Below are 20,611 nucleotides of genomic sequence, written 5' to 3'. Positions count from 1 at the left end.
AAGGGGGTGGGGACGGATCCCGAAAAATAACTTTCCACACTGCGCCATTTTGTTGCATCTCCCACATGTCATATAATGAAACTGTTCATTTGCTCCCTGTTAACGGTGTCCTCATTTTGCTGCTTGGCCATCTTTGTACTATACGTTCAAGGCACTATGATACTACTTTTATCAGTCATGGCTTTACCATCCTGGGAATTGTAGTTTGTTAAAGGTGCAGAGAGTTCTGGGGGGGGGCTACCTATTCCCCTCAGAGCTACAATTCCCAGAGTTCCCTAGGAAGAGGGATTGGCTGCTAAAGCACTGGGAATCGTAGCTCCGAGAGGAGGAATAGGGGCTTTCTAACAACCCTCAGCACCCATAACAAACTACAGTTCCCAAGATTCTTTGTTGGGGAGCCATGACTATAAAAACCAGCATCATAATACTTTACATGTATAGTGCAGGTGTGGCCTCTCTTTGGTAAAAGGGTAAAATGAACTGAATTTTAAACTCTGCTGGTTTTATGAGGGCCCATCCCCAGATGGTAACGTCTGTTACAGACCCTCCAAGTGTCCCTATTTTTCCAGGAATGTCCCTGATTTAGAGAAGCCGTCCTGGTTTCTGATTTGATCCCGGAATGTCCTGCTTTTCCTTAGGATGTCCCTATTTTCATTGCAGAAATGTTGGGAGGGTGTGGAGTTATCTGACCCCCAAGCCTTCTAAAGGCAATCCTGTAGAGGGAAGTTTGTTTAATGTTTTATTATGTTTTTATATATGTTGGAAGCTGCCCAGAGTGGCTGGGGCAACCCAGTTAAGATGTGCGGGGTATAAATAGTACAATTAACATTATGGAATGGGACATCACTTACTTTCATCGGAGAAATGTCGGAGGGTATGCTATAATTTCAAAACGTGGTAAATGTCGTACAGTGGTACCTCTGGATGCGAACGGGATCCGTTCCGGAGCCCCGTTTGCATCCTGAAGCGAACATAACACGTGACTTTATGTCTGCACGTGCACGGGTCACGCATCGCCGCTTCCGCGCATGCGCGTGTTGTCATCTTGAGCTCCTGCGTGAGCAGCGAAACCCGGAAGTAACGCGCTCCATTACTTCCGGGTCGCCACAGAGCGCAACCCAAAAATATTCATCCCGAAGCTACTTCAACCCAAGGTATGACTGTACTTCGGAATCAGGTAACATCTCCTCAATTCTGTCACCAGGAACAGAGTGTTATTTTCCAGAAGCCCTCAGAGATGAGGAAAAAGGTAAAGGTAAAGGGACCCCTGGCCATTAGGTCCAGTTGTAGCCAACTCTGGGGTTGCGACGCTCATCTCGCTTTATCGGCCGAGGGAGCCGGCGTACAGCTTCTGGGTCATATGGCCAGCATGACTAAGCCGCTTCTGGCGAACCAGAGCAGCGCACGGAAACGCTGTTTACCTTCCCGCTGGAGCGGTACCTATTTATCTACTTGCACTTTGACGTGCTTTCGAACTGCTAGGTTGGCAGGAGCAGGGACCGAGCAACGGGAGCTCACCCCGTCGCGGGGATTTGAACCGCCGACCTTCTGATCGGCAAACCCTAGGCTCAGTGGTTTAACCCACAGCGCCACCCGCGAGGAAGACGGGCATAAATAATCCTAACTGACTGTGAGCCAGCCTTCCAGGCTCTCATTCTCCTCTCCTGCGAAGTCCCACATCCAGTTATACTGTGTCTGCCGGGAGGCGATTAAAATATAGCTCCTTTCCGTTTGACTTTTCATAGAAAAGCCCAAGACACCACCACAGGGAGAGATAACATTTCTTGGTGAATAATGCTTTCCTGTTCAGCGCAGTTCACCCTCTCGCTTCAGGAGTTATCATTGTAATGAAATAAATGGCAGAGCACTGAACAATATGGAGTTTTGTTGGCTGAGGATACTGATAGGATTATTCGTCCTGAGGAAAGAGCACGGTAATAGATCTGTCTGTGAGGATCTAGAAGGAGGAAGACGGGTGGTGGTTGGGAGAAGATGTCATTGTGCCCGGAATGTTTGCTTCTCAAACAGGGGTGTAATAGGCAGAATTATTTTATTTCTTTATCTGTAGGATTTTTTTGGTAAGTGAAAAGTTCGGCATGGGAAAAAAGAGAACAGGACACAGATCTGTGTGGTTAAGGAATGGAAGAATGGAAGCGTTCGAAGAATCCTTGCATGGAGGGGTTTGCTGTTGCCAAGTCAGAAAGTGACTGAGAGGAAAAGCAGGGTAGGAGTGCGAGGCTTTTGGGAATTATAGCGACAGAACTACCTAAATTTATCCATGTATGCAACTACAGCTGCAAGAATGTTACTTGCCCAAAATCTGAAAGAAGAAGTCGTCCCAGCGAAAGAAGGACGGATACAAAAACTTATGGAATATTCAGAAATGGCAAAACTCACCGGAAAAGATAACAAACTTTTTAATAAAAGAATGGAAATGGTTTATTGAATATTTACAAATAAACAGATGAGAACATTGGCAGGATTGTTGTAATAACCTGCAATTTTGTAAGAGTATACAGTGGTACCTCGGGTTATGAACTTAATTCGTTCTGGAGGTCCATTCTTAACCTGAAACTGTTCTTTAACCTGAGGTACTACTTTAGCTAATGAGGCCTCCCGCTGCCGCCACGCCACCACCATGCAATTTCTGTTCTCCTCCTGAAGCAAAGTTCTTAACCTGAAGCACTATTTCTGGGTTAGCGGAGTCTGTAACCTGAAGCGTATGTAACCTGAAGCATATGTAACCTGAGGTACCACTGTAGATGGATAAATAAGTTAAGTTAATTTGGAATATGCAGAAAATATAAAACAAGGAACTGCAGAAAGAGGGGGGAAGGAAGTCGAGTTTTGAAACGTTAAAACGATTGTACAAATATTGAAATGTATAAAATAGAAAATCACAAATGAAGAAATAAAGGAATAAAAGGAATACGAGGCTCAAATAAACCAGAGAGCAGAATCTCCAAAGCAAAGATTGAATCAAGAGGGCACAGAGTCACCGCTCAGTGGCTGAACACCTGCCTCGCATGCAGAAGTTTCCAGGTTCAATTCCTGGACTCTCTAGGTAGGGCTGGGAAATAATCCTGTGTGAAATCCCAGAGAGGAGCTGCCAGCCAGTGTAGACATTACTAAGCCAGATGGACCGATGGACTGACTCAGTATAAGGCAGCTTCCATCGTTCCTTTGTGGGGGGCCTTGCAAGTGTGGGGTGAGGAGGGATGGGGCTTGGGCAGAGGAGACGTTAACACTTCCATTTCTCTTCTCCATCAGCTTTTGTCCCCGAGAGAATCGTCCGCGCTTCTGGGGAGCAGGCCACGCTTCCCTGCGAGTCCGTGAGCCCCGGGACCCGTTGGTTTTGGCTCCCTCTGAGTCCCAGGTGTGCCGAGGTCCAAAGCGGTTATGTGGAAATAACCTGGAGCCTTACTGGAAAGGAGGTGGCTCCTGTTCGGTTCGACAAGCGGCTGGCAAACCAGACATCAGAATCCCTGGTCCTCCGGAATCTGGTCATGAGCGATTCAGGCACCTACGTTTGCCGTTCACCCGACGGCTCAGAAACTCGAACCATGTTGGACGTGACTGCAGGTATGTTTCTCAAATAATAAGAAGAGTTCGCCTTCTCTCTATAGTTGTTGTTTAGTCGTTTAGTCGTGTCCAACTCTTCATGACACCATGGACCAGAGCATGCCAGGCACTCCTGTCTTCCACTGCCTCCCGCAGTTTGGTCACACTCATGCTGGTAGCTTCGAGAACACTGTCCAACCATCTTGTCCTCTGTCGTCCCCTTCTCCTTGTGCCCTCCATCTTTCCCAACATCAGGGTCTTTTCCAGGGAGTCTTCTCTTCTCATGAAGTGGCCAAAGTATTGGAGCCTCAGCTTCAGGATCTGCCCTTCCATTTAGCACTCAGGGCTGATTTTCTTCAGAATGCATAGGTTTGATCTTCTTGCAGTCCATGGGACTCTCAAGAGTCTCCTCCAGCACCATAATTCAAAAGCATCAATTCTTTGGCGATCAGCCTTCTTTATGGTCCAGCTCTCACTTCCATACATCACTACTGGGGAAACCATAGCTTTAACTATACAGACCTTCAAACAGAGGACCTCTTGAAACAGAAGCAGTGCCGGATTTACGTATAAGCTAAACAAGCTATAGCTTAGGGCCCCACTCTCTTGGGGGCCTCCAAAAAAATTAAAGGGAAAAAACCTGGATGTACATTTCCAAAATATAAGATAAAAGACATATAAAATAAAACCTACATACAGCAACAGTGTTTTGTGTTGTGTAGGCTCCTATGATGTAAGTAATGGCCCCCCCAATCTTTTTAAGTTAGAGCTTAATAATTATTTCACTATTAATATACTTCTTCTTAATTGTATTTCACTATTAATATGTTGTTGTCGTTTAGTCGTTTAGTCGTGTCCGACTCTTTGTGACCCCCTGGACCAGAGCACGCCAGGCACTCCTGTCTTCCACTGCCTCCCGCAGTTTGGTCAAACTCATGCTGGTAGCTTCGAGAACACTATCCCACCATCTTGTCCTCTGTGGTCCCCTTCTCCTTGTGCCCTCCATCTTTCCCAACATCAGGGTCTTTTCCAGGGAGTCTTCTCTTCTCATGAGGTGGCCAAAGTATTGGAGCCTCAGCTTCACAATCTGTCACTATTAATATACTTCTTCTTAATTGTATTTCAGTTCAAGAATTACTTTGATAAAATGCATATTTTGTTATGTGCAAATGGCTTTAGATACCTATTAGGTCCATAAATTACCATATAGCATATATTCAACACAAAAAACAGCAACAATTTGTTGCTGACAAAGGACAACTGAACATATAAACGGCCCTGTTACGGTACCTTCAGTAGCTTAGGGCCTCATCAAACCTAAATCCAGCCCTGAATAGAAGACTGGCCTCTGTAACACAGAAGACAAGGCCACCTTGTTCTTGGCTTGCGACAGAATTACAGAATTGGAGAGTCACATATCCAACATACAAGATAGAAACAAGATTCCAGAGAATCTCCTGGACTTCCCACCTCCCCTTTGTGGGTCCTACTGTCAATCATTACTCCTGCATCTTTTATAATAATCCAAATCTTTTACTTCTCCATTGTATCCAAAAATTCACCATTAAATTACAAGTGGTATTCCAAACCTATTAACGATTGTAATGGTTTACAATGGTTTTTAAGGTAAGTTAAAAAAATTTCCTATTCCCTATTAAAATTTTGGTCTTCCCAATTTCTGATTCTTCCGGTCATTTTAGCCATTTCGGCATAATCCATCAACTTGGTCTGCCATTCTTCTCTGGTAGGGACTTCATCTTCTTTCCATATCTGGGGATCTCTGCACTTTTTATCCTCTCCTCACAGCAACTGCAAGCCAACCATCTTAAGCTGTAGGAAGGCAGCTAGAAGGGGAAAAAATAGCACAATAAATGCAGCCACATCTAGGATATCTCTCACAAGTGCCCTCAGCCAAGTGATGCTGTTCGTCAGGCCAGGTGTGTTGGCACCCATCACCCTTCCGACTCCTAGCACTGACCCTTGCCCTGGGATGGCCAGGGCTGGGAGTCATCATGTTCAACTCCTCACAGTTCTGTTCATTTACAGCGCTATGGCGCCACATTGAGAGTCATGGCTTCCCCCAAAAGGATTCTGAGAGCTGCAGTTTGTTAAGGGCTTGGGAGACCCCTGCTTCTCCTCAGAGAGCTGCAATTCCCAGAGTTCCTTGGGAAGAGGGATTGACCACTCTGGGGATAAGCACCCTTAATGAGCTATCGTTTCCAGGAATCTTTGGCTGTTAAAGTTTTACAGTGGTACCTTAGTTTACGAACTTAATCCGTTCCGGAAGCCTGGAACCAATTCTTAAACCAAGGCGTACTTTCCCATAGCAGCGGGGGACTCAATTTACAAATGGAACACACTCTTTTTTTAAAAAAAAAAAATTATTTATTGAGGTTTCAACAAAATTACAAATATGAAAAAAAACAAAAAAAGGAAAAAGGAAAAAAAACAGAAAAAAACAAAAAGGGTAGAAAATACAAAAAAGAATAAAAAGACAATTAAAAAACATTTCAATCTTTCCATGACCTGTCTTTCATTTACTTATTTCCATGACCCCCTCACGCCTCCCGTTTTTGTATTCTAATTCAATTAAATATTCCAGCAAATCCTTCCAACTTTGTTTTTATCCTAATAATTTATCTTAACATATTATAATTTTACCTTCTCTCTTTCACCAATTCATTTTTACTTAGTCCTTTATATCGTTTCTGCTAAAACCACATAATTTTCCCCCCAACATCTTTCTAACATTCCTCAATTTTGCAATATTTCTGAAGATAAACTTTAAATTTCTTCCACTCTTCTTCCACCAACTCTTCTCCTTGGTCTCGGATTCTGCCAGTCATCTCAGCCAGTTCCATATAGTCCATCAGCTTCATCAGCCATTCTTCCCGGGTGGGTAAATCTTGTGTTTTCCAATACTTTGCAATAAGTATTCTTGCTGCTGTTGTGGCGTACATAAAAAATGTTACAAATGGAACACACTCTTTTTTTTTTTTATAATAATTTTTTATTGTTTTTACAAAACAGAAAAAAACAAGGAACAAGGGTATAGGAAAAACAAACAAATCACAAACAAATACATAAAACATGACTTCCCCATACCTCCCCTTCTCTGCATCATTATTTTATAATGTGTCAGCAACCCTTCAGTCAATTTCTCTATATATTCTCATTAAGTTTCCCCCTTTAATTTACGATTTACAGCTGTAGTTCTTTGTTTCTAGCCTCTCGACATCTTAACCGTCCGATATTTTACAATAGTTCTTAAGGTATACTTTAAATTTTCTCCAATCTTCCTCCACCGCCTCCTTCCTCTGGTCACGGATTCTGCCGGTCATCTCTGCCAATCCCATATATTCGATCACCTTCGTCTGCCATTCCTCCAGAGTGGGTAGTTCTTGCATCTTCCAATACTTTGCTAAAAGAATTCTTGCTGCCGTGGTTGCATACATAAAGAAAGTCTTATCCTTCTTCGGTACCAATTGGCCCACCATGCCCAGAAGAAAAGCCTCTGGTTTCTTTGAAAACGTCCATTTAAGGACTTTCTTAATTTCATTATAGATCATTTCCCAGTAGGCCTTAATTTTTGGGCAGGTCCACCAAAGGTGATAGAAGGTTCCTTCAGCTTCCTTACATTTCCAACATTTGTTATTGGGCAAATGATAGATCTTAGCAAGCTTGACTGGAGTCATGTACCACCTGTAAATCATTTTCATAATATTTTCTTTCAAAGCAGTACATGCTGTGAATTTCAAACCGGTGGTCCATAACTGTTCCCAGTCAGCAAACATAATGTCATGACCAACATCTTGTGCCCATTTAATCATAGCTGATTTTACCGTTTCATCCTGTACATTCCATTTCAGCAGCAGGTTATACATTCTAGATAAGTTTTTTGTATTGGGTTCTAACAGTTCCGTTTCTAGCTTTGACTTTTCACTCTGGAATCCTACTTTCCTGTCCAGCTTGAACACTTCATTTATTTGGTGGTAATGTAGCCAATCTCTAACTCTATGTTTTAATTTTTCATAGCTCTTTAATTTAAACTTTTCTCCATCCTTTTCTAACATTTCATCATATTTTAACCAATTTGAGTCCATGTTAAGTTTTTTAACTGCTTTTGCTTCCATTGGTGATAACCATCTGGGGGTTTTATTTTCCATTAAATCTTTGTACCTGATCCAGACATTATACAATGCCTTCCGTACCATATGGTTTTTAAAACTCTTATGCACTTTCACCTTGTCATACCACAGATACGCATGCCAGCCGAGGTTATTATCATAACCTTCTAGATCTAAGATGTCTGTGTCCTCAAGAAGTAGCCATTGTTTTAACCAGCAGAAAGCTGCTGCCTCATAGTAGAGCCTCAAGTTTCTCTGGTTTCTCTTCAGATCGTATAAATCTTTCGCCTTTTACAAATGGAACACACTCAACAGGAAGCGAAACATGTTCTTATTCCAAGGCAGAGTTCACAAACCAAAACACCTACTTCCAGGTTTGCAGTGTTCTTAATCCAAGTTGTTCATACACTAAGCTGTTCTTAAACCAAGGTACCACTGCATGGCGCTTTAAAATTATAGTGTGGATTTGGCCCATGTAGAATTGCTCCAATAGGGGCATTGTGAGTGAGGTTTGATGGCAGCTCTGAGCTGCCCTCCATTGCTATCAAAGAAGACCAGAAACATAAGCCTACAAATATTGGGGGGGGGGGGGCAGGGGGCTGACCAGAAAGTACCGTATTTTTTTGTGTATAAGACAATGCTTTTTGCTAAAAAAAATAACAGGCAAAAATTGGGTGTCGTCTTATATACGGATAGTGAATGCAGAAGGGGGACGTGCAATTAATGGCAGCAGCAAGCAGGAGATGGGCAGTGGCGATTGGGCAAGTGATTATTGGCTGCGGCAAGGCCTGCTGGCAATTGGCTGCGGCAAGGTGTGCGATCGGCAGTGGCTGTGGCAAGCGATTGGCAGTGGCAGGCAGGCGGGTGAGTGATTGGAGGACATGACCTCCCCCACCCCCAAAAGCTAAACAACTTAATTTCTTAATTTGGGGTTAAAAAAAAAGAGGTCAACTTATACATGGGGGCGTCTTATACACGGGAAAATACGGTACTTTGCTGAGGACCTCTTTGAACCTGGAGCTCAGCCTGCTAATTCGTCCCTTTTCCTCTTCTCTCCCCAGGCTGCCACAACAACGTCTACGTCTCCTTCTGGTGGCTCAACGCCTCCTCTTTGCGGCTCAGCTGCCGTCACTGCCGCTTGCCAGGCAACTTCAAGGAAAACGCTTTTCGCTGGATGCTGAACTCAAAACCGCTGGGCAACGAGCGCTGGTTCGAGAAGACCAGTTACGGGTCCCTTGTCCAATTACTGTCCATCCGTCGGAGGGCTTGGGGGCGCTGGGAATGCCACTCTCTTGCCAATCACACTTGGGTCTCTGAAGTTTGCTTGGAGCCACCCGTCCGAGAGAAGGGCGCAGGTGAATTTGAAATACTCTGTGCGGTTGTCCAACTTACATCCAGCCTCTGCGTTAAAGCAAGTATGGAAAACCTATGGTCCTCCAGATGTTCTTTGACGACAACTCCTATCCTCCCCGGCCATTGGCTGATGCTGGCTGGGGTTGATGGGAGTTGGAGTCCAAAAACATCTGGAAGGCCACAGGTTCCCCATCCTGGCTCTGAGGACTTGCGCAGAAAAGGAAGACTGCAGCAGGTACAGCTTTTTCCATCTCAGTGCCAAAGGGATGGAGGAAATCCCACCTAGTGCAGTGCTATTTATTTCATTTGGTTTGATAAGATTCATATACCACTTAATCAACAGGAACCTCTAAGCATTTTGTGTATAAAATAATACCTACCTAGCAAGTGCCCTGGTAAAACCAGGACATCCCATTTTCATGTAAGAGCACAGTGGCCATTCTGGGCGCTGTGACCCCACACAATTTCATGCTGCAATCTCGCCCCAGAAAAAGCACTTTTGCGGTGGTACGATCTTTCACAGCTTTTGGAAAGCTCCATGCTCTCATGTGAGAGAGCGCCCCCCCTCAAAGCGTGTCTTTTGGGCTCCATGATCTTGTGTGCGTCATGTCCAGGAAGATGCGGGTCACAGTTTTGGGACCCAACGTATTGGAGGGTATGACAATATGAAATATCCATCTCCCTTTTCCTCACCCTACAACACCACTGTGAGTGACCTAGCTGCTCTCAGAAGTCTGTGGTCGTGGTGTAGTTCGCAGTGCCATCTGTGGGCCATCAAGGGAACTGCAGCGTGATGACATACTTACATTTTTGTTATATGTGTAGCGATAAGCAGTGTAATAACAAACACAAACACAATAAAATGGCATGCCATTGTGTCTGGGTCGGCTTGCCTAAATGAAAATACTTTCAGTTATGTGAATCTTGGATGCACAAGAGCCAGGCCTGTAGCCCTGAGATGGATTGTCTCCTACTATCCCTTGACAAAAGTGCTATCCTCAGCATCTCAGGGCTGGTATTCCACCATGAGGGATCAATTATGTTACAGAGGTTCAGGACCAACCAAAGATATTTGCCAGAGCACTTGCAGAAGGTCCCATGTCCATAGGAGCATATGAAGCTGCCAGTGCAAAGTCATACTATTGGACGATCTAGCTCAGGATCGAGATTCTTGCATTGCAGGGGGTTGGACTAGATGACCCTCAGGGTCCCTTCCAACTCCACAGTTCTATGATTCTATGACTGCCTACACTGGCTGGCCTTCTTGCTTCCAAGGAAGGCCGACAGGCAATTTTGAGGTTAGGCTGGAAAGCGCCGTTTGTTCCTCATTTCAAAACAACCTCCCAACCCTTCCCTGAAGGTTCTGCTTCTGCTGAGCTGCCTCCCTATTTGGTGTCATTTCTCTCACCAAGTCCTGCCGCGACTACGGACACTGCACCTGCAGAAGCCGATGGAGTGAAGGGCACCGAAATCTGGATTTGGGCCTTGCTGTTCCTTGGTCTGGCTCTGGTCCTGGCTGTTCTTGGAACAGCCGTGTGGATGTGGAAGAGGCAGCTAGCAGCCAGGTGAGTCAAAGGTGTTTTCCGTGGAGGGACTTGGCGGCGGTGAATGCAGTGCTGTCTGGTGTCTGGTAGGGCAGGAGACACGGAGGTCAACAGTAGGTGGCGCCAAAGTCAACGACAGGAGGAGCCAGCTCATTCTAGTTTAGTCCCCATCCTCCAAGGTCAACACTGAGACTAAGGAGGAAGAAGCTGACAGCAGTGGTGGACCTTGGAGGTCTAAAGTTTAAGCAATGTGGACTAAATTTGCTTCTGGAGCTCCTCCAGGATTAAGGGCCTTGAAGCTTAAGCTTCATGAGTATCAGAGTAGATCTGCCCCTGGGGCTGATGGGAGTTGGAGTTCAACAATATCTGGAGAGCCATGGGTTCCCTCATCCCTGCAGCAGGCAGACCAGTGCTCTGACATTTTCATGCAAGGCAGTTTTATATCCTTGCTCCACGGTGACACACATCTGGGCCTTCCTGTTAGTACCAGGCAGGGTTAAGATCAAAACAACCCCTTAGAGCCAGCAGATATAATGAAATGGCACTTGTATTATGATGGCATCATAGTGTGTTATTCTCAGTCCCCATCACTGGTAGCCATGGATAGGGAAACACACACTTTGTTGTTGTTGTTTAGTTGTTTCCGACTCTTTGTGACCCCATGCACCAGAGCACGCCAGGCACTCCTGTCTTCCACTGCCTCCTGCAGTTTGGTCACACTCATGCTGGTAGCTTCGAGAACACTGTCCAACCATCTCATCCTCTGTCGTCCCCTTCTCCTTGTGCCCTCCATCTTTCCCAACATCAGGGTCTTCTCCAGGGAGTCTTCTCTTCTCATGAGGTGGCCAAAGTATTGGAGCCTCAGCTTCAGGATCTGTCCTTCCAGTGAGCACTCAGGGCTGATTTCCTTCAGAATGGAGAGGTTTGATCTTCTTGCAGTCCATGGGACTCTCAAGAGTCTCCTCCAACACCATAATTCAAAAGCATCAATTCTTCGGCGATCAGCCTTCTTTATGGTCCAGCTCTCACTTCCATACTCTCACACACACTTTATGAAGACTTAATGATCTATTCCTATAACCAGGTGCAGGAGAGATGGAGAGTTTAGTTCAGAGTACCACGGTTGCTGACGTTGCCATGCTGACCATAAAATGTATGTAGCCCTAAGACTCCTGCAATTTTCTTTCTAGGAAGCAGAGAGGAGGGAAGGAGAGGACAGGTGAGGAATGAATGAGAAGTTCTTCCTTTTGCCATTTAACAAAAGCTTCGTCTTCCAGACTGGTCAGTGGTCAGGGGTTGGTGGGAGATGATGATGATGATGATGATGATGATGATGATTTTATTATTTGTACCCTGCCCATCTGGTTGGGTTTCCCCAGCCACTCTGGGCGGCTTCCAACAAAGATTAAAAATACATTAAAATGTCACACGTTAAAAACTTCCCTGAACAGGGCTGCCTTCAGATGTCTTCTAAATGTCAGGTAGTTGTTTATCTCTTTGACATCTGGTGGGAGGGCGTTCCACAGATGCACTCCAAGAATATCATGTTGGGAGAAGGCATCTTTCCTCATGAAATTCCCACGGCGGGGAGTTCCACACATGGCCCAGAGAGATTGCCCTGATAAATGATTTCATGTTTGTTTCATCCCACTTGTCACGGCGATCCCAAGGCTTCGCTTCTGCGATAAATCCAGCCAGAGTGAACGAGGAACTTTACCAGAGGAAGAGTCTGAATGAGGTAAATACTGGCTGGACATTCCTGGCGGAGCTCGGGGCTAGGATATACTGTATTTTTTGCTCTATAAGACTCACTTTTTCTTTCCTAAAAGGTAAGGGGAAATGCGTGTGCGTCTTATGGAGTGAATGCAGGCTGCGCAGCTATCCCAGAAGCCAGAACAGGAAGAGGGATCGCTGCTTTCACTGCGCAGCGATCCCTCTTGCCGTTCTGGCTTCTGAGATTCAGAATTTTTTTCTCTTGTTTTGTTTTCCTCCTCCCAAAACTAGGTGTGTCTTGTGGTCTGGTGCGTCTTATAGAGCGAAAAATACAGTAAGTTGGGGCAGGCGCTGCACATTCAACTCCTTAAATTGCCATTTCTCTTGCCGGTTTCTCCTCGCAGGGACCTGCTTCCCTTCATTATGCACAACTGGAATATCCCCGAAGGAAATCCACCTCTGTTTGCACTCAAGACAGCACCACAGTGTATGCGGTCATTGTCTGACGCCGTCACTTCCGACGCCCACACTTCGAACATTGGCAACCACAACTTCTACATCTCCTCTGCACAGTTCCTTTTGCTGCTTCCTCTCAAAGCCTCCGGAAACAGTGAACAAGAGGTTCCCACATACGACTTTTGCTCCTCAGACTCCATGTCCCCAAAAGCCACCCCAGTCTCCTGCTTCCTTTAAACAGGCCTGCTTTTTGTCACCTTCTCTGCTGGCTGCCTCTCTCTCTCTCTGGCTGTGAGAGAGGGGAAAAGCACAACTACTTTGTTCGGATTTTCACTTTGGGGAATATGGCAACCCTATTTTAAAATATATTCAAAGCGCATTCTTGCCCCCTCAAAGAATTCTGGGCCTTGTAGCTTGTTAAAGCGGTGCTGGGAACTGCAACTCTGTGAGGGGTAAACTACAGCTCCCAGAATTCCTTGAAGGAATGATGGTGCTTCTAAGGTGTTTTAAATATATAGTGCAGTGGTAGCGAATTTTGGCCCTCCAGATGTTTTGGAACTACAACTCCCATCATCCCTGACCACTGGTCCTGTTAGCTAGGGATGATGGGAGTTGTAGTTCCAAAACATCTGGAGGGCCAAGGTTTGCCACCACTGGTTTGGTGTGTGTGCACCACACACACACACACACACACACCTTTCCCATCAAATGCTTTCTCAAGATCCGCCTCTTCCTTAATCTCACAGTGTCAGGGCCAGATTAGGACCTTTAGAGGCCCTAAGCACTGAAAATGTCATGGTGCAGCCCGCCACGTCATTCAAAATGAAAACCATGCTAAACTGTAAAATAAACTTTTTTAAAAAAGTAGAACATTGCAACACGTGACAGGATCTGATTTCCTCACGTTATTTCAATTTGTATCCGTAGGTGCCCCCTGGTTTAGGTAGAAATAAGTAATAAATAAAAAGAGAAGGGGGCAAGGGTAAGTTGAAGGAAATCTAACAAAATTCTGATTTACCCCCCCCCCCATGATGACTACTTCAATTATTTTTAAAAAAAATCAAATGTCAAATTCTTTACAAATATATATTATTTTGTGCTTTCCTGGTGTCCTGAGCATGTGCTTAGCTGACCTGTTGGTTCACCCAGTACTACAGGAAGTCAAACTAGAGTTGAAATTAACTATCGCCAAACCCCCTACATCCATTTTCCTTCCATCAGCTGATAAGAATGGATGCAAGTTCCCAGTGGTGTGTTTTGTTTTGTTTTTTTTTAAAAAAATTTAAAGGAAGAGTTCTTACACAAAGCAGCTGCATTAAAAAATAAAAAATTCCCCCTGCAAGCAAGGAAGGAAAGGAAGAAGCAGCCTTTTGTGCGATAAACTCCAAATCGTATCGTATCGTATCCTTGCTGGACTTAGAGCAGCAGTTATTATTATTACAGTGGTACTTCGGGCTACAAACACTTCAGGTTACAGACTCCGCTAACCCAGAAATAGTACCTCAGGTTAAGAACGGACCTCCAGAACAAATTAAGTTCTTAACCTGAAGTACCACTGTATTACTGTTAGTGCTTTTACCCGTCAAGGGTACGCAATAGCGGACCCTCTTTTTTTGTTGTTGCTAAAAAGTGTGGCACTTACTGTTAACAACTTCATGTTGAGTACCGGCACCTATAGCCATGTTCAAATATATAAAAGGATGTCACATAGAGGAGGGAGAAAGGTTGTTTTCTGCTGCTCCAGAGAAGCGGACACGGAGCAATGGATCCAAACTACAAGAAAGAAGATTCCACCTAAACATTAGGAAGAACTTCCTGACAGTAAGAGCTGTTCGACAGTGGAATTTGCTGCCTAGGAGTGTGGTGGAGTCTCCTTCTTTGGAGGTCTTTAAGCAGAGGCTTGACAGCCATATGTCAGGAGTGCTCTGATGGTGTTTCCTGCTTGGCAGGGGGTTGGACTCGATGGCCCTTGTGGTCTCTTCCAACTCTATGATTCTATGATTCTATTCTATGATTCTATATTTCTAGGGGGGAAAGCACTGATTACCATCATTATCATTACTTCTGCCATTTTGTGCCAAGCTGGAATATTGAGAAACTGGTATTATAAAATGAAAATCAAAGGTCACAGGAGATGGAATTGTATTGCAGTGCGTGTGGTTTCTAATATTTTGTAATCCAAAGGCGGGAAATTTCCTTTCAAATGGCTGCCACTCTTTTTTTAAAAAAAAAGAATATTTATTCGTATTTCAAAAATAGTACAAAGACAAAAAAGAACAAAAAATAACAAAAATACAACTAAAAACAATTAAAAACAGATAACATTTCAATTGCTTATTTTCTTTTAACTTATTTCCCAGACCTCCTCGCACCTCCCCTTTTTGTATTCCAATTCAAATTATTAGCTCAGCAAATCCTTTTTATAACTTATTATAACTTATAACTTATTATAACTTATTTCTCAACCTTTACATTACAGCAATGAACCACTTAATTTCTGTCCAACATCATTCTAACATTCATTACAAACGGCTGCCACTCTTCCGCCTTCTCTGACCCCAATAGTTCACAGCTGCTAACACTTCCTGCTCATACTTCTTCAGATGGTGTCCTATCAAGCTTTCCTGGTATCCTGAGCTGTTAAAACATTTGCAGAAATTCCTAAGTTTGTCGGAAGGAATTGTTTCTGTTCGCGATCCTTGAGATGCGCAGCAGCAGCAGCAACTAGCCAACCCTCTTGGTTAAGTCGCTCTTGGGTATTTCGGCGTATACGACGGCTGGCGTCCTGTTATCCATCTTAGTCTGGCACCCTCCAGCCTCTCTGAACTCTAGAGCTGAGTATTCGATTTGATCGGCTTGCTGGATGGCATTGGGTAGGGAAAGAAAAAAGAGACACGAGAAGAAGAAGAAGAAGAAGAAGAAGAAGAAGAAGAAGAAGAAGAAGAAGAAGAAGAAGAAGAAGAAGAAGAGTAGTTTGGATTTGATATCCCGCCTTATCCCTACCCGAAGGAGTCTCAAAGTGGCTAATATTCTCCTTTCCCTTCCTCCCCCACAACAAACACTCTTGTGAGGTGAGTGGGGCTGAGAGACTTCAGAGAAGTGTGACTGGCCCAAGGCAGCTGCATGTGGAGGAGCGGGAAGCAAACCCGGTTCACCAGATTATGAGTCTACCGCTCTTAACCACTACACTACAGTGGCTCTCACCACGAGGCAAAAATAAATAGTTTTAAGAACAGCCTGGCTAGATCAGACCAAAGACCCATCTTGTCCAGTATCCTTTTGGCCACAAGGGTCAGCCGGGTGCCAGTGGGGAGCCTGCAAGCTGAACTTTCCATATTTATTTATTTAATATCCTGCCTTTCCTCTGAGATCAAGTGACATATACATGCATCTTTCCCATCCCCCCAAAAAACCCTGTGAGGTAATTTAGGCCAAAAGCATGAGCTTGGCCCAAACGGCTCAAGGTGACCCATGGAATGGTATATAAAGAAGTGTGAGATACAGCGATTAATGATAAATTCACGCGCGCTGTCAAAGTACGAAGGGGAATATGGAAGAGAAACGACTTTGAGGAAATTGGGAAGATATTTGTAGAAAGGGGCCAAACCACCTCAAGAAGTGGTTTGGGGTTTTTTTTGGGGGGGGGGTTGGAAAGTTGGATATTTATTTATTTATTTATTTATTTATTTATTTATTTATTTATTTTTAAATGGTCACCCAGTGAGCTTCATGACTTAGCGGGGATTTGAACCCTGATCTCCTATGTCCAGTCTTTATTAAGCCTTTTACCCATACCAACCCCCAACTCCTATAACAATAGGAAGAGGCCTCCAGTTTATCCTCAGCAGGAACAGGGCAAGTTACCCAATTAGAAGTTACCTCCATGTAGGTGGGGTCTTCCGTTCCAGGTTCTACTTCCATTCCAGGTTCTGTTTCCTCTCTTCTCTTTGAAGATCCTTCTGGTCCTGGGATCGAAAGAAGGGCATAAGACAGGGAGAGTGAACCCACAGCCCTGGTGTTGGACTCCAACTCCCATCATCCTCATGCAATAATTGCCACGTCAGAAAAAGCCATAAGTAGGACAAAAGCCCTACAACTCACCATCTGGGTCCTTGCTCCCTTGCATCTCCTTCCCCTTCGTAGTCTCACTGGGGATTAAAAGAACGACAGAGAAATGCTTTCTGCGCATTTGCTATTCATACTGTTCATTCGGACAGGAGAAATGTGCTGTGTTTGAGTGGGCATTTTATATCACCAACAACAACACACTTCTGATAAGGCACGGTAAATTGAGACTCTGTCCATACAGCTCCAACTTTGTGGGTTGGTTGTGCAGCTGTTGTTTCCAGAGCCTCGTGGAAGGCTAGTTCAAGATTGGCTGGTTACGTTTTAGATGCTTGAGCCAAGTCATGGCTTTCAGAGCATGTGGTGACATGGCCAAGATCCTGAGACGGTGTAAGTCCACAGCATCTGGTTGGAGACCAGGGCTTGTATCCAGGGGACCCATTGAAATCAATAAACCTAAGTCAGTTGCGTCCATTGCCTTCAATGGGTATATTCTATGTATGAGTAGCATTGGATATGACCCCAAGTTCCAAGGAGACCAAAGTTCTGGGGTGACAGAGCACATATTTATTGGACTCTGAGAGACTGATAAAGTTGGTCACTTAACAGAGTTGGATTTTAAAAGGTAAAGGTAAAGGACCCCTGACAGTTAAGTCCAGCCGTGAATGACTTTGGGGTTGCGGCGCTCATCTCACTTTACTGGCCAAGGGAGACGACCTTTGTCCGCAGACAGTTTTTCCAGGTCATGTGGCCAGGATGACTAAGCTGCTTCTGGCAAAACCAGAGCAGCGCATGGAAACGCTGTTGACCTTCCTGCTGGAGCAGTACCTATTTATCTACTTGCACTTTTTGGCATGCTTTCGAACTGCTAGGTTGGCAGGAGCTGGGACAGAACAACGGGAGCTCACCCCGTCACGGGGATTCGAACCGCGACCTTCCGACTGGCAAGCCCAAGGACCAATAGTGAGAAAAATTCCATCTCTGATGTAAGTGAACTAGGGGAAAAATCTTGGGATTTCTGAGAATGCTTCCACTTTAGTGCTAAATTTCCATTACATAGAATCATAGAATCATAGAGTTGGAAGAGACCACTAGGGCCATCGAGTCCAACCCCCTGCCCAGCAGGAAACAAACTACATAAAAGCTATCCATTTCAGTCCACTTGGGTCATTGCAAAAATAGAAAGATTAAACTTGGAATGTTGATTCAGAAATAAAACCAAGGATATTTGCCTATTCAGGAGTTCTTCTAAGGAGTATCAAACCTCAGCATCTCTAGGTGGCGCTGTTGGTCTGATTGTATCAGAATATAAATGTACGTTACAACTTCATGCTTGCGTGGAGACATATTGAATCCTTTCAGAAGCCAGTATTTTGCAGACACAAACGGATGATTGCATGGACTGGAAACTCCAGTCTAAGTGACATACATAAAAAAACCACCCCAATTTCGGTACCTGATGCTGTGTGAGCGACGATTCCTGCAGATGAGGAATACGACAGCTCCCACCAAGACGAAAGCAAGGAGTCCAGCTACGCAGCCCCCAATTATACGCGGGTCAGCCATATTCCCTACATCATGGGGGGGGGGGGAAACGACAACTAGCTTAGAAATGCAAACACCTCATTGGGCAGGAGGAAGATGGGGTGGGGCAGCTTTACATACAAAGGGGACTCCTACCCAAAAATTCCCCTCCCCACCTGCCCTTTCTCCCGAATGCAAAGATTTATTTATTTATTTTCAAATGCTTTTTATTGAGTTTTCTTTAACATAGACAAACAAAATAAATACTCTAAAATTCAGCAGTCATGTGTCCACTTATTTTCTAAACGCTCTACCGCGTGCGGACTTCCCTCCCTCCCTCCAACAGGCTTTCATATTGAATTTTCTCTTTTTTCTCAGATTCTTCATAGCATCCTATACACATCACAAAATTAATTTTAATCCTACTACCGTCTTTAAACATCTACAGTTATTACCTATATGCTCAACAAATTTACTCCATTCATTTTTAAACTTTGATTCCTCTTGGTGATGGATCTTGTGGGTCAGTTTTGCTAATTCTACATATTCAACCATTTTTGTCTGCCACTCCGCTAATGTTGGTATTTCCTGAGTTTTCCATTTTGGGGCTACTAAAATTCTGGCGGCAGTCGTAGCATACATAAATAATCTCTGATCTGCTTTTATTATTTCATCCCCTATCAAAAATTTCTTTTTCAAAGCTGAGCAAAAACAACCCTTCGGCTTACTTCTGAGGTGTGTGGAGTCTTTGGTTCTCTGGGTGTTGCTGAACTTTAACTCCCCGTAATCCTGGCCATTGGCTATGCTTGCTGAGGCTGATGGGAGTTGTAGTTCAGATATACCTGGAGGGCCAACGTCCCCCACCCCCCACCCCTGTTGTAAATGTATCTCCATGGTGGGAAAAGCAGCTCCTATTAATAATAATAAATAATATTTTTTATTTATACCCTGCCCTTCCCAGTTCAGAAAACTGGGCTCAGGGCAGCTAACAACAAATTTAAAACACTTAATTGATGCAACAAAAAACCAGCATAAAATACAGTATAAAACGTGAATAACAATAAATTCAGAATTCAAAAATCAATTTAGGGGGGAAATCCATCCAATAAACATTAGATGATCACCCGGGCTAGCTGGCTAAATTAGTCCTATTTGGGCCAGCGAGGAGACCAGGGGAGAATTAGCTGTGGGATCCCAGAGCGGGTAATCTTCATAAAAAGGGGAGGGGGAGGGAAGGAAGGGGAATAAAATATCAGGCTAAGTTCAAATTGAAAGCCAGGCAGAATAGCTCTGTCTTACAGGCCCAGCGGAAGGAGGTTAAATCCTGCAGGGCCCTGGTCTCATGGGACAGAGCATTCCACCAGTTCAGAGCCATCACTGAGAAGGCCCTGGCCCTGGTGGGGGATAGTCTGACTTCCTTAAGGCCTGGGACCTGTAAACTATGGTTATTCATGGGCTTTAAGTTCCGCTGCAGGGCATAGCAGGAGAGTTGGTCCCATAAATATGAGGGCCCTAAGCTATTACAACACAGTAAGATCATGTATCCTTTAAGGTACAAAAATCCTGTCTTTGTTTCTTGTTTTAAGTGGTGCCTTGTCATCTATAGGCTGTTGCAGACATGCATGTTCCTTGTATGATGGGGTGGTGATTTGTACGTATGAATAAGCCATCACAGATAAAAGATACAATAATAGGTCTCTTACACCGCCTCGATCCAGTATACCTGAAGGAGCGTCTCCACCCCCATCGTTCAGCCTGGGCTCTGAGGTCCAGCTCCAAGGGCCTTCTGATGGTTCCCTCCCTGCAAGAAGCAAAGTTACAGGGAAGCAGGCACAGGGCCTTCTTGGTAGTGGCACCCGCCCTGTGGAACGCCCTCCCATCAGATGTCAAAGAAATAAACAAGTATCTGACATTTAGAAGACATCTGAATCTGAAAGCAGTGCTGTTTAGGGAAGTTTTTAATGTTAGATATTTTATTGTGTTTTTAATATTCTGTTGGGAGCCCCCCAGAGTGTCTGGGGAAACCCAGCCAGATGGGTGGGGTATAAATAAATTATTATTAATTATTATTATTATTATTATTACAACATCACATCAACACTGAAAGGTCAAGCTTCTCAGTTGAGAGTCGGTCCACACATTCAGCTTGCAGCCATCAAGGAATGACTAAGTGATGGAGTTAGAAGAAACCTTGGAATGAACACATATGGAAGAACTGGGCCCGTTTATCGTAGCTGAAATGTCTACAAGCCTTTGCCAAACTCAACA

General features: G+C 44.4%; 2 protein-coding genes across 3 annotated transcripts in view; one reads left to right on the top strand and one right to left on the bottom strand.

The window, feature by feature from the left end:
* The first annotated feature begins 1,691 nt into the window (after positions 1-1,691).
* LOC310837845 (uncharacterized protein) lies at positions 1,692-14,012 on the top strand. 2 transcript variants are annotated; one of them, XM_083725021.1, is made up of 7 exons: positions 1,695-1,934; positions 3,271-3,582; positions 8,750-9,043; positions 10,402-10,606; positions 11,776-11,804; positions 12,256-12,323; positions 12,703-14,012. In XM_083725021.1, the coding sequence occupies exons 1-7, from the start codon at positions 1,877-1,879 to the stop codon at positions 12,802-12,804; spliced, it is 1,068 nt and encodes a 355-aa protein (XP_083581147.1). In that variant the 5' UTR covers positions 1,695-1,876; the 3' UTR covers positions 12,805-14,012. The 2 variants fall into 2 exon arrangements, with proteins under 2 accessions (XP_083581148.1, XP_083581147.1); XM_083725022.1 differs by lacking the exon at positions 11,776-11,804 and having other exon boundaries at positions 1,692-1,934.
* Positions 14,013-14,911: 899 nt separating this feature from the next.
* MPIG6B (megakaryocyte and platelet inhibitory receptor G6b) overlaps positions 14,912-20,611 on the bottom strand; it is a 158,935-nt gene continuing 153,235 nt past the window's right edge. Inside the window, exons 5-9 of the mRNA XM_083724964.1 lie at positions 18,276-18,390; positions 16,856-16,902; positions 16,634-16,719; positions 15,281-15,613; positions 14,912-14,950 (exon numbers count right to left, since the gene is read on the bottom strand). Coding sequence (XP_083581090.1) covers positions 15,479-15,613; positions 16,634-16,719; positions 16,856-16,902; positions 18,276-18,390 — 383 coding nt within the window. The 3' untranslated portion in view covers positions 14,912-14,950; positions 15,281-15,478. The remainder of the gene's footprint in view (positions 14,951-15,280; positions 15,614-16,633; positions 16,720-16,855; positions 16,903-18,275; positions 18,391-20,611) is intronic.

This window comes from Podarcis gaigeae, assembly GCF_964106915.1.
Source record: "Podarcis gaigeae genome assembly, chromosome: 2".
In the NCBI taxonomy this organism is placed as follows: domain Eukaryota; kingdom Metazoa; phylum Chordata; class Lepidosauria; order Squamata; family Lacertidae; genus Podarcis; species Podarcis gaigeae.
This window is presented reverse-complemented; position numbering and strand designations above follow the sequence as displayed.

Coding starts and splice junctions, on each gene's coding strand:
- LOC310837845 (XM_083725021.1), top strand. CDS start 1,877: ATGGAGTTTTGTTGGCTGAGGATACTGATAGGATTATTCGTCCTGAGG. Junction 10,607..11,775: donor AAGAGGCAGCTAGCAGCCAG/GTGAGTCAAAGG, acceptor TTTTCTTTCTAG/GAAGCAGAGAGGAGGGAAGG. Junction 11,805..12,255: donor AGGAGGGAAGGAGAGGACAG/GTGAGGAATGAA, acceptor GGCGATCCCAAG/GCTTCGCTTCTGCGATAAAT.